Below are 13,198 nucleotides of genomic sequence, written 5' to 3' on the forward strand. Positions count from 1 at the left end.
AGCGCAGAGCGTGGCGGCGGTTCCCAGCGGTTCCCAACGGCGCGTCAACGAGCCCGTACCGCCGTGTGTCGGTGTCTTGGCGAGCGCGGCTGCGTTCAATGTCGGTGCGTGGTGGTGTCAAGCGAGCCCCGGTGGTCTTGTTGAACGTTCGCGTTTGCTCGGTGACCCACACGGGAAGACTTCTTCACAATCCTGACGAATCGCCCGATGACTGACGCTGGTTGTAATCGCCAGCGAAACGGCGTACTCAGATTGCAAATCTCGTGGGTTTACTCTCCCTAAACACCGGGTGTGCTGAAGTGGTAACTAATAGGCACGCTTTGTTAACATGACAAACCTTACTAGTTGACTGTGTCGGGTGGTGCGACACATTTATATTTACACAATCTAACCCAAAAAGCCTTTAATATTGGTCACGAAAGCCTGCGTGTTAAACTCGTTGACTCACCTGTCCATTTGGAGTTGTATGTATGATTTAACTTCTTTCGCACTGTACGTAGCCAACCGCCCTAATCGGAGGTGCAGTGCAGAAGTACAACAAACTAAACACAAGAAACTGTTCTAAAGAAATTATTTTCAATTCAGATTTAAAAGTGCACGGCTCCAGTGGCTTCCCAATATCGGAAGGAAGAGCATTCCAGACGGCCGCAGAAGCGCATATGAAAGCACTCGATGCAGTGACCGTCTTTGTTCAATGGTTAGCCAGAAGCCGCTGCTGCATGGATGACCAGAGTTGAACTGCGTGTTAGCAAGCGGAGGCGCTTTGTGTTGTGGCATGTATTGGCTTGCGTTCAGGTACTGTGATGTAAAAGCAGGTGCTGTGATATCACATGTCACATGGGATACTGACGTGAAGTTTAGATGCTCTGACATGCTCAGGTGTTTCGATGTACGATCATGCGGAGTGATGCCTGTTCAACTGCTTTGATGTACAATCAGGTGATGTGACCTTTGATCAAGTGCTGTCACGTGAGTTTCAGCTGCTGTAATATGCAGTCAGATGCTGATATTAGCCAGGTGCTGTGTCACAGCGAGATGCGATCAGGTGCTTTAATGTACGATCAGACACTGTGGCATGAGCTCAACGTGGTTTCATTAGTGATCAGATTCCGTGAGGTATGATCGAGGTACTGTGACACGCACGACAAAGATCCCCCACCTAGCTCACCACTGATCTACCGCTCCGTCCTGCTGTGACGACAGCTGGCAGCATTGTGCTCGAGTGACGCGGCGCCGTGCGGTGACGTCCGCTCGCGACGTCGCCGGGTAACGCGACTTGTGCCGCCCCAGGTTCGTGCGCGCGGGCGAGGAGCTGACGTGGGACTACAGCTGCCGCCAGGGCGCTTCCACCGATTCATCGGTGGCTACCGCTGCACCATCACCCCCGCAACCGACGATCGCTCCCAACGCCACGTCTGATCCCCGCCACCCTTCGTCGAACTGAGTCGTTCTCACGACGTCCACAGTTTGTCGTGCTCGTTACAGCGCCGTTACAAATCCCGGCGCACCTGACGTTTTTGTGTGAGCGTGCGTGTGTGTGGTGCAAAGCGTGCCCTCGAAACATCGCGTTGGGTCAAAGGCGATGTTTCCCAGTACGATTTTTCCATTTTGGTCGTGAAAACCCCCGTCATTTCTGTGAAGACCAAAACGTACCCATTTACAGCTCACAATGTGATTTACATTGTATTTCATATTGTAGAAATATAAAAATCAGTATGAAAGAAAAGGGCAAAAGAGCACGACTGAAACCAACCTAAATCACAAGCCAATTATGGAATGCACAATCCAATACTGCAGTAGTTACTATACAAATATAGTAATGTACTGGGATTGTCTGGCAAGTGATGTTTCCGCACGGCGTGGAGACTCCGCTAACAAATCAGCATTGCCTTGCACGCTGTACATTTTTTTAGCTTGGGGCGTGCAATTTTATTTTTTTATTCGCTATAGAGATCTGTTTTTTTTAAGGGTCCCCGCCAAAATGTTTTTTTTTATTTGCAGCGCAGTAATACCCCGATTTGCATCTCCCCCTTCTACGTGGTTTCACAAATACGTCGTCACTTTATTATCACCACCACTACCTGAATTGCATTGCCTCAACTCCTTGCTTTTTACTTAATTTCGATATTCGTCGTCGGACATTTCAGGGAACACATGCCCAGCGTAAACCGGGGTAGTACTGCACAGGGTATACATCGTCCCACAACTGCTGTTGACTTCCCCACAATGCGAAATATATTTTATCCACGCCGGAGAGCTGATGTGGCCGAGCCATCCACTAACCAGGATTTTAACTCGCGGCCTTCCGATTGTGGTCCGCTTGCTTCTCCGCTGAGCCAGCTGGCTAGCTCGAGGGGGGGGGGGGGGAGAAATAATTTTTTTCAACGTACGAACAAGTTTCCGAAAAAAAATTTCCAATCTGGAAATGACCTTGGCTGAGGAATAACGGTTTTGGAGCTTGAGGTTGGTGAGCAGTGCACCTCCTGCTCACACTAAACATCCCCACTGCTCCATGCAGCCATTGCACCGCAGAGTGGGGCGGGCAAGCAGTTGTGTGTGGCTGTATTGGGTATTGAGTTACCAGCTTTGTCGGCAGTTTAATTAATGAAGCACAGAGCCTAGATGGAGGCTTTTTATTTTCCAATGCAATTGTGATTTAACTGTTTGTAACGGCTCGGAGCTAATCGCAGGTCACGACTGCATGGTGGAGTGACAATTGCGCAGTGGTTAGCACGTTGCGATATGAGCACGGTGAACCTGAGTTCGATTCCAGGCCATGGCCAACATAAGTGGCGAGCGATAGCTGAACCAAATCTTGACTTAAAGCTTTCGTGACTGCAGGAATTCATATTCTTTGTATCTTTCGGTAAAGTCACGTCGATAGGTTCAAATGAATAAAAATGAAATAAACAAAAAACTACGACGTTTTGATCACGACACAAACGTTTGTGTTGTATTGTGATCAACACACCTTTCATCCGTCCACACCAACTTGTGTGACCAAACAACTCCCGTGACCGATACAGCATGGGAGTTTCTTCATCCCGCAGTGGATTGACGGATGTTTTTATTATATCCTCTTCAATTAACCAGGGGGTTAAACAAACTCAGAGACATGAAACATTGCCTCTTTTTCAAGGGTGACCTCAATATGCCAATGAACTATACACATGCCTGTAAACTATATGTTAATCGTACAATAATGTTACATTTATGTTTTTTTTATTAAGAAACCCCAAGAAAATATTCTAATTTGAGAATGCATTGGGGAAAATTATACCTTATCTAGATTTATATCTGAGTACTTATGGGATGGAGCAAGATAGTTTTTGTTTCTTAAATTAAAAACTTGATGGTTTTTTTACACCAATCTTACGTCTAGTGCCACGTTAAACATTTCACACCGTTATTGGCCAAAACATGCATCCTCTGCAATTGAAAGAATGCAACCGATTCGTCACATAGGTCACCACGGTAATGGTGAAATTGGAAGTGAAATCTTAGATATCACTCTGCCCACTCTGAACTAAACTATTTTTATTTTGGCAGGTAAGGCCTGCTGAGTTTTATAGCACTTTTTCAGAAGCGACCTGGCCACAGATGATAGCGAAGTGGTTTATCATGTGAAAATGTATTGCAGCCAAATGCCCTAAACGCAGGTTTCTAAATGTGGAGGGAAAAACCGGAGGACCTGGTGAAAAATCCACGCCACGAAGGGGAGAACATGCAAACTCCAAATAAACAATCTTGATTTGAAGCTTTTGTAACTGCATGAATCCATACTCTTTGGTTCTTTCGGTAAAGTCACGTACCGCATGGGAACGGCGCATCTTGGCCCAATAACACCATTACACCCCCCCCCCCCTTCGTAGCACTCAGCTGTCCAGGCTGTCATCAATTACTGTATCTGAATAAAGTGTTCTAACAACAAAAATCGAACCCCGTGTGCCTCGTTAATAACTTTTGATGAACCCCCAAATCAATACCCCAGCCCACCTGTACAAATACACACTATGTACACAAATATACAATCGCGAACGGCTATACCCCCATCCCGCGGTCAATAACAGGCGACATCCACCAACCGCGGCGATCCAGCGGGAGTTAAGATAAGTGGTCGGCGCAGTGCATGTGTGGGTGCGTTGGGCATTAAAAGTCATGAAAAACGCTTCGTTTTTGCATGCGTCCGTGTCGCTGGTCCATCATAAGGAACGAGGTGGATCGGCTTGGGGGTGGACGTGACCGGCCGTGGGTGAGCTTGTCCCCGCTGACTGGAGTCCCGTCGTTGAACCTCCACCCCGCAGGCCGAGTTGTCGCGAAGGCCTCTTCGTGTGTTGTGTCCGGTGATCCGCAGTTCTCCGCAGTCATTGAGCACGCAGCGAGATTCGGCTCCCGCTGCAGCAGCATGTGCACATGGATGTTTCTTGCGGCGCGCAGGGAGCACATTTCTTCATCATCTACAGCAGGGATGGGGAACCTTTTTTCTGCCAAGGGCCATTTGGATATTTATAACATCATTCACGGGCCATACAAAATTATCAACTTAAAAATGAGCCTGTTATATTTGGTCAAACATTTAATTAACTCACCCCTAAAGTGATGGCTGGAACTGCTTCTCTTTGGCGAGGCGTGTGATATTAGCTGGTATTGATGTTGCTACTCGCAACTGCTTTTCCAGGTTTGCTCCTAGATTTATTGAATTTCGAGTCTTGCCTGCAGTTGCCTTGGCAGGGCCAGACCAAATGATTTCGGGGCCTTATACTGCCCGCAGGCCGGATGTTCCACACCCCTGATCTATACTCTTAGGTTTTTTTTCGGTAGAAGTCACGTAGGTAAAAAATGTATAATAAAATATAAATAATAAACATAATAGAAGAAATAATAGAAATAAAATAATAAATCACGACGTTTCGGAGGCAACACAAGCTTCCGTCTTCAGGTGGAACCGTCACAGCACGATTGCTGTATCAAGTAAAGAGAAATCCCAAGAGACCCGACCTTGAATATATATACTGGTAGAGGGGGGAGGAGCCAGGGTAGGCCCCTGGAGAGGATGACGATGCGTAACTCCCGTGCCAGTTGCTAAAGTTTTTCTAATACAAGGGCGTCGATGCCCTCACCGTCCATCCGCCCGAAAGTGGCTTTCATCGGGGCCAGTAGAGCCCTGCGGAACAAGAGGGGAGACTCCGCCTCACCCTTTCGACGATCAGCGAAGCGGTGGCGGATGTCCGAAGGCGGCCCGTAGATCGTGGACATGTGGCGAAGCACCTGCTGGAGTGTAGAGCGTTCTGCCTTCGGTGCGGTGATGAGGGGGGCGAGGGCATCATCGTCCAAGGCCGCCGGAAGCGCCCGTAGCGCCTCTGCCTCGGACGAGCCCGCCATTTCTTGGTGAGCGAGGAATCGGTGCTGGAACGTGGCCCAGTCGCCCCCCGCCGCTGAGAATTCTTTTAATACTGGCAGCCACTGCTGGAACGACGGCGCCCGCCCCGTTGGTGGTCGCTCTTCTTTGAAATCAGCGCCGTGGACAGGTGGTAAGATTGCGGCTTCCGGTGTTGGTCGCATCGCCGCTGACGCAGCGCTCCCTGATTGGTCCGGACTGCTCCCGTGGTGCATCAGACTTCCGTTTCCGGCGGAAACTCCCTTTGTGGCAGGAAGTTTAAAATTTTATGTTGGCCCGGTGGCGGGAATGGCGTTAGTAGTGGGCCCGCTCCATCCTCCACCCACGCCGTCGGCCCCCGTGATTTATTTATTTGGAGGCCGCGGCATGGTGCAACTCGGCGAGGCGGGAGTGCGCAGGTCGGGAGCGCACCCCCCCGATGTCGGTGATCCTCCCGATGGCTGAGCCGGCTCCTGGCCAGCTGGCAGCACCTCGCCGTCCTCTGCAGGGCTCGCTGCCCCTGCTGGAACGGAGTCGTCATCTTCTTCTTTGCTTCGGGTACAAATTTTTCTTCTAGTTTCCATAGTCGTAGATGTGGCCACTTCTGACGCCAGTTGTAGTGGGTTGAATAACTAGAAGAAGGCTTTTCTGAGGCAACACAGTTTTAATTTAACAATTATCACTTAACACAGAGAGGTAACGGCCCCTCACACCCGATACACGATGGAGGTTACTCTCCAGACTACTATGCCTTTCACTGGCTAATCTACAAGTCCTCCGTGAGTGAAGCTTGAATCTTCACTGGTATACAAGCCGGAGCCAACCCTTGCCAGGGGTACGGCCCTGCCCTTGGGGCTCTTCAATCTTCAGGCTTCTTGTCTATACAGAACCGTGGCTCGCTCCGCCCCGGCCACACCTTCCTTCTCGAACCTTCGAGAAGGATCCAGGGATGATGTCATCCTCCAGCCCCTCATCTGAGGTCTGGGGTCTGCCCCTTTTACATACTGTTTTATAGGGTAACCGTTGGACCCTATGGCCCATAGACTGTCAGCTCTGGGGCTCAGCCCCTCTGTTGCCCCCTATTGGCATGAGGCCGGTATTGCCGGCTACCGCATGGGAATGGTGCATCTTGGCCCAATAACACCATTACACAATGATTGCTCAGTTTATACCCATCCTCTCGTTTGAAGTTGTGTCTGTGTTTATATATCCGGATGGCTTCATGAACAAATCTTTGATGATAGCCGGTGGGTTTGCAGAGTACCATCGTCTTGGAAAAAATCTATTTCGTGTGAGCCCACAGCGTTAAAACAATGATTAGCAACGGCAGAGGTATTGGTCCTATCGTGTTTCAGATCTGCCTTGTGTTCGCGAACACGGTCCGAGACATGTCATTTCGTTCCCCCAATGTAACTGCTGCCGCAGCCACAACTTAGTTTGTAGTCACCAGGGTATTGCATGACAGGAATCACATCCTTTACAGATGGGATCAAATCACGGATTTTGTGTACCATGTTGAAACGAACCTGAATATTGCGTTTGTTTAAGATTTTGGAAATATATTTGGTAACCCCTGCTATGTATGGCAAAGTGATGGTTTTGATTGGATCCTCAGATGGTTGTCTCCCCATGGCTGGGGAGACAGCTTTGCGGATTGTACGGTCAGAATATCCATTCATCCTGAGGGCTTGGTGTACATGCTCCAACTCACTGGCTAGGTGGTGCTGGTCGGAGATGCAATGGGCCCTATGGTGTAGTGTTTTGATGAGGGAATTCTTCTGGGCTGGATGGTGATGGGAGTCAGGCTTTAGATAGGCATCCGTGTGGGTGGATTTCCTGTAGACAGAATGTCCCAACTAGCCATCAAGTCTCTTCTCGATGAAAACATCTAGGAATGGTAACTTGCCATCCTTTTCCACTTTCACGGTGAATTTTATGGTTGGGTGTATGGCATTGATGTGGTTGAATAATTGGTTTAGAGCTGGCTGTCCATGTGGCCAGATGACGAACGTGTCATCTGCGTATCTCTTCCATAAGGAAGGACGGAAGGTGAATGTCTCCATGAAAACATTCACTACCACTGGCGTTAAGGGAGAACCCATTTGGGTACCTTCCTCTTATTTGTAGAATGTACGATTCCAGGTGAAGTCGGTGTTGGTAAGGCAGTGCCTCACCAAAGTTTGCACATCAGTATTCCGTCCCTGTTGGACCAAGTCTTCAATCATCGCAATGGTGTCAGGCACTGGTACCGTAGTGAACAGAGAGACTACATCGAAACTGACAAGCAAATCATCTGGAAACAGTGAGATGTCTTTGATTAGATAAACCAAGTGAGCTGAGTTAAGTACAGCTGAGGTGGTCATGCCAGTGAACGGAAGCCGGTTCTCAGACAGAAATCGTGCCAGTTTGTAGGTGGGTGAGTTAATGGTGGAGACAATGGGACGGAGTGGTGTACCTTCTTTATGGATTTTTGGAAGGCCATTAAATCTGGGTGGTCGACCAGCAGAAGGTTTTAGAGAAAGCAGCTTGGTTGGTTCGATTAGAGAAGTCGAGTTAGTGATGACATTGTTGGTTTTCGTAAGGGTCCGTCCATAAATTACGTCACGCACCTAGGGGGGTGGGGTCAGATATTTGTGACGATGTGTGACGAGGAGGGGGGGTTGAGAAATCTGACGTCACATCAAAATGCGCAACTTTAAATAAATATAGGCAACACGTTCTACTTAATTAAATAGACTTTTTAACAGAGGTGGGACAAAGTCATTGTTATGCAAGTCCAAGTCGAGTCGCAAGTCATCAAATTCATGACTCGAGTCTGACTCGAGTCCAAGTCATATGACTCGAGTCCACATCTCATAGGTGGGACAAAGTCATTGTTATGCAAGTCCAAGTCGAGTCGCAAGTCATCAAATTCATGACTCGAGTCTGACTCGAGTCCAAGTCACATGACTCGAGTCCACACCTCTGCTTTTTAATAAATGTTTTTTACAACATCAGAGTGCAGCGCCACATTAAATACGCACTAGAATGACAATAGTTTAAAGCGAAATGGAAATATGGTTTTGGGGGGAGGGGGCAGAGCTTTGTAACGTCATATTTGAGAGGGGGGGTCTGACATTTTGTGACGCTGTGTGACGAGGTGTGGGGGGGTCAAAAATCGTCCAAAATCGCGTGACGTCATTTATGAACGGCCCCCAACCAGGCGGTTGATAGGATCTCTATTGATTTTGGTGTAGCAATTGGCGATATATTTACGGCACTCGTTTGATGTGCCTCCCCGTTCTCAGAAATGTTTATTTTCATGGGCGGCATCGGGCAATGACATGTTTCAATTAGAAGCAAATTGCAGCAGCGAGGGATCTATAAAGTTTGAAGGCCAAGTCACGGGCTGCGAGTTGCCCAGGTAACCCATCAACAAGCCACGCACGTGGTAGCTCCCACCTCTCTCACTTACCTTTCCCCCACTGCTACCACCACCACACACTGTCTAAACACAGGTCGGGCTGTGTTTATAAAGAGACGCGCGGCGCTGTAACAGCCACACGCAGCCCACACGGCCACGCACAGGAGGTAAGACGACGAGGTGAGGCTGACACGGCACAGAGAGAGTGTCCGTAGTCTAAACACCGTTCAGCCAGCAAAATAAGACGTCTTAGTAATTCGTGCGTTTGTCAGATATCAACTGAAATAATGATTTCGATTTAAAGCTTTCGTGACTGCAGGGATTCATCTTCTTGGTTCTTTCGGTAAAGTCACGTAGAAGGGAAGTAATACAATAATAAAAATAAAACATAATAAAATAATTCTCACGACGTTTCGGCCACAAGGATGGCTGCTTGCGTTGTGACCGAAACGTCGTGAGAATTATTTTATTATGTTTTACTTTTATTATTTTATTACTTCCCTTCTACGTGACTTTACCGAAAGAACCAAGAAAATGAAATAATGATGATGATAATTATTGTATGTGTAGTGGTGATACGCGCTGGGGTAGGGATCGTGTGCCAGCGCGTAGTGATTGGCTGTGTGTGTTGGTGACGCGCGCTGACGGTGAAGGATCAGGGGTCAGCGCGGGGTCGGGGGTTATGAGGCAGTGATTGGTTGGGTATCAGTGACGCGCGCTGACAGCGATGGGATCCTGGGGCAAGCGCGCGGGGATTGGTCAACTAAGGGGGATGCTCACGTCGAGGTCCGCATACGCTCCGTCTCCCGTGAGCGGGGGCTATATAAGGTGGTGCGCACAGGCGCACGGGTAGCGAGTGACCAGCGAAGACTGAAGACGGAGGAGGAAGAGATAGGGCCCTGCGGTACCTAGTCCCGCTGTCCTGTAGGGGCCGGGGCTCTGTGTGACCCAGAGGCGGAACCCTGGGACCCGGGGCCAAGCGTCCGTGAGAGGGCCGGCCCTTGGGACTCAGAGGTTGTGGCCCACGCCCAAGCTGGGGTGGGCCTGTAGGCTCCACGGACGTTACGGGGCGGAGTGCAGTGTGAGCCATAGTAACTACACGTTTAACACGTAGGCTTTCGCGACCAATATTGTTCATAATCAACGATTTTTGGGTTTAGATCGCGTTATTTATAAATGTGTCGTAACCCTCTACCACCCGACACGGCCAATCAGTAAAAAAGTGTCACGTTGACAAAAGACAAATAGTTCACTGCTTTAGCCCACCGGTGTGTTGAAGCGTGAAACCACAACATTTACAATTTGAGTACGACGTTTCGCTGGTAATTGCATCCAGCATCATCGGGCATTAAGCGGATGAAATTGATATCTTCATTGGCGTTCCTCAAAAGATGCAGAGATTCGAAGGTAATACCAAACGCAGTTAAAATAACACATCACATAAAGTCTTCTAAAGCTGACAAAATACTACACAAAGCTAGCGAATTATTGTTAATAGAGAGAATACAACACAACAGGAGTGAATTATCCAGCATTTCTGAATCGCTAAAGCATTTACATTTAAATATAAGCAATAGTGTGTCCATGCATGATTGGAATATAATCGATACTATAACACAACAATCGGCTGATAATGTGTTTAATCTAACAAATGCTAACCAAATTAACAAATTTTCTAGACTTTACAATAAACAAATCCCTATTAAAAACGAACAAACTTAAAAACAAAACCGTAATGAACTTGACTAACACTGATTTAACCACTGACATGATTTCTGTCCTTTCTAAAGGCCTTAACTTTGCCGTTACCCCACGCACAATTCCAGTGGATGAGACAATTGCTGAGGTAGAATCAGCAGTAAGACTCCTTCCACATAATGAGGCAGAGATGACTAGACACGAGGTTGCCAAAATAATTGAGAATAGTAAAGTACCGAAAGTAAATATTAGCTCGAACGAGGCAAAAGCCTTAAGAGAGCTTCGTCTAAATAAAGATATTCAAATCCTAGCAGCTGATAAGGGCCGCACTACTGTAGTGATGTCACGAGCCGATTATGATAATAAAATTAAAGATTTATTAGAGGAAAGTACCTACATTAAAATTAAACGAGATCCAACTAATACTCTGGAACGTAAGACTACTGCAATCATTGCAAATTCATTAATCCCAAAAAATGAGCAATTCCTAATTAAGCCAAGGGCTTCAAAACCACCTAGACTGTATGGGCTACCAAAGATCCATAAAATCGGCATCCCTTTACGACCCATAGTCAGTATAATTGGCTCTGCCACATATAAATTAGCAAAATATGTAACTAAACAAATACAGCCCTACATCGGTAGGACATCATCATTCATAAGAAATTCAGAACATCTTGTGAATATGATCAAAGATATTAAACTTAACCCTAATGATATTTTGGTGAGTTTTGATGTGATTTCGCTATTCACTAAGGTTCCAGTGAGCGAGTTGCTTAAATTACTTGATACACTGGTAAAGAATACAGATTTACCAAAAGATATTCCAAAACTCGCTGACCATTGTTTAAATAACACTTACTTCTTATGGAGAGGTGAATTCTTTAAACAAAGGGAGGGAGCAGCAATGGGCTCTCCTTTATCTCCTGCTATAGCAAATTTGTACATGGAAAACTTTGAAACCAGAGCACTTGCCTCGAGCACATTAAAACCATCCTTTTGGTTTAGATATGTGGATGACACTTTGGTTGTCTGGCCACATGGTAAAGATACACTTAACGATTTTCTAAATCATCTCAATGCACAAAACCCGGCCATTCAGTTCACCATGGAAATGGAGGTGAATAACACACTCCCGTTCCTGGATATTTTACTTGGGCATGGCCTAAATGGTAAAATAACACACAGCGTTTACAGAAAGCAAACGCACACTGATGCCTATCTGAATGCAAAATCGCATCATCACCCAGCTCAGAAATCCTCTCTTATCAAGACGCTCATACATCGGGCTAAAACAGTGTCAGATGATGAAAGTCTAGTGAGAGAGATTAAACATGTTTAAGAAGCACTAAGACAGAATGGCTACAATAATGCTCAAATTAACAGAGCACTAAATGCCAAATCACGATCGCAAAGCAACACTGCTGAAAGCGATCAGATTATTAAAACAATAAAAATACCATTTATCTCAGGAGTAACTGACAAATTAGCCCGTGTTTTGCAAAAGCAAAACATTACAGTAAGATTTGGTACAGTACACAAAATTCAACAACTAGTAACGTGCACTAAAGACGAATTACCTAAATTATCAACAGAAGGTGTATATCGGATTAATTGTGTATGTGGCAGATGCTATATTGGACAGACAGGGCGTAACGTTAGTGTAAGACTAAAAGAACACCAGAGAAATATTAAACTATCGCAAACACAACTGTCGGCAGTGGCAGAACATGCTTGCCAACAGGGACACTCAATTGATTTTGACAACGTTGAAGTGTTGTGTAAAACTAGTTACTACTGGCAAAGACTAATTAGAGAATCCATTGAGATTGAGAGAAACAGAAATAACTTTAATCGCTCAGACAGCTACAGGCTTAGTGCGGCCTGGAAGCGTATTATTAAATAAGATGCATTACAATTCCTTATAAGGGAAACAAGCACTAACTGATTATTAATGTAGCATAATCACAATAGAACACATTCCAAATGATTACTAATCTACAACTCGCATCGTAACAATAGCCTTATTACTAATCAAGTATATAATTACAATAACCCCCCCCCCTCAAATCTTTGCACCTGATGAGTTAATGAGTTAATGATGACGTCACCCTGCTGCTGCTCTATATAAGAACGGGAGACACAGCAGAGCCTCACCATTCTGGCGAATTGCCCGATGATGCTGGATGCAATTACCAGCGAAACGTCGTACTACTCAAAAATTGTAAATGTTGTGGTTTCACGCTTCAACACACCGGTGGGCTAAAGCAGTGAACTATTTGTCTTTTGTCAACGTGACACTTTTTTACTGATTGGCCGTGTCGGGTGGTGGAGGGTTACGACACATTTATAAATAACGCGATCTAAACCCAAAAATCGTTGATTAGTAACTACACGTGTCAAGTGAAGTGTGTGTAGTCAGAGGCATAGTAACTACACGTGTCAAGTGAAGTGTGTGTAGTCAGAGGAATAGTGACCACACGTTGTATCGTGACAAGTCAAGGTTTAATAAAAAGTGTGCTACCCGTCAAGTGGTTTCCTGCCGTCATTCCAATACTTCATGTGTGATCATTATTTTAATTTCGTCTGTCTATCCAACTGGTGGATGAAGGCCTCCCCCGTGCTGTATCGGCTGCGGGTTTTTTTTTAACCATACTTCACCACCCTGGCTCGTGGGGGGTTTGCGAACTAAGGACCGGTTCAGATATCATTATCCAGAA

The 13,198-nt window shown here is 46.4% G+C and overlaps 2 protein-coding genes across 4 annotated transcripts in view; both read left to right on the forward strand.

Annotated features, from left to right (window-relative positions):
• LOC144732631 (uncharacterized) overlaps window positions 1–3,939 on the forward strand; it is a 56,983-nt gene extending 53,044 nt beyond the window's left edge. For all 3 annotated transcript variants that reach the window (XM_078614133.1, XM_078614132.1, XM_078614134.1), the window contains one exon: window positions 1,291–3,939. In XM_078614133.1, coding sequence (XP_078470259.1) covers window positions 1,291–1,444 — 154 coding nt within the window. In that variant the 3' untranslated portion in view covers window positions 1,445–3,939. The remainder of the gene's footprint in view (window positions 1–1,290) is intronic.
• A 4,911-nt stretch (window positions 3,940–8,850) lies between these two features.
• LOC144732627 (inactive ubiquitin carboxyl-terminal hydrolase MINDY-4B-like) overlaps window positions 8,851–13,198 on the forward strand; it is a 34,107-nt gene continuing 29,759 nt past the window's right edge. Inside the window, 1 exon segment of the mRNA XM_078614126.1 lies at window positions 8,851–8,947. The gene's annotated coding sequence lies outside the window, so the exon portion shown is untranslated.

The sequence above is a fragment of the Lampetra planeri genome, chromosome 43, assembly GCF_965212315.1.
Source record: "Lampetra planeri chromosome 43, kcLamPlan1.2.h2, whole genome shotgun sequence".
Lineage (NCBI taxonomy): Eukaryota > Metazoa > Chordata > Hyperoartia > Petromyzontiformes > Petromyzontidae > Lampetra > Lampetra planeri.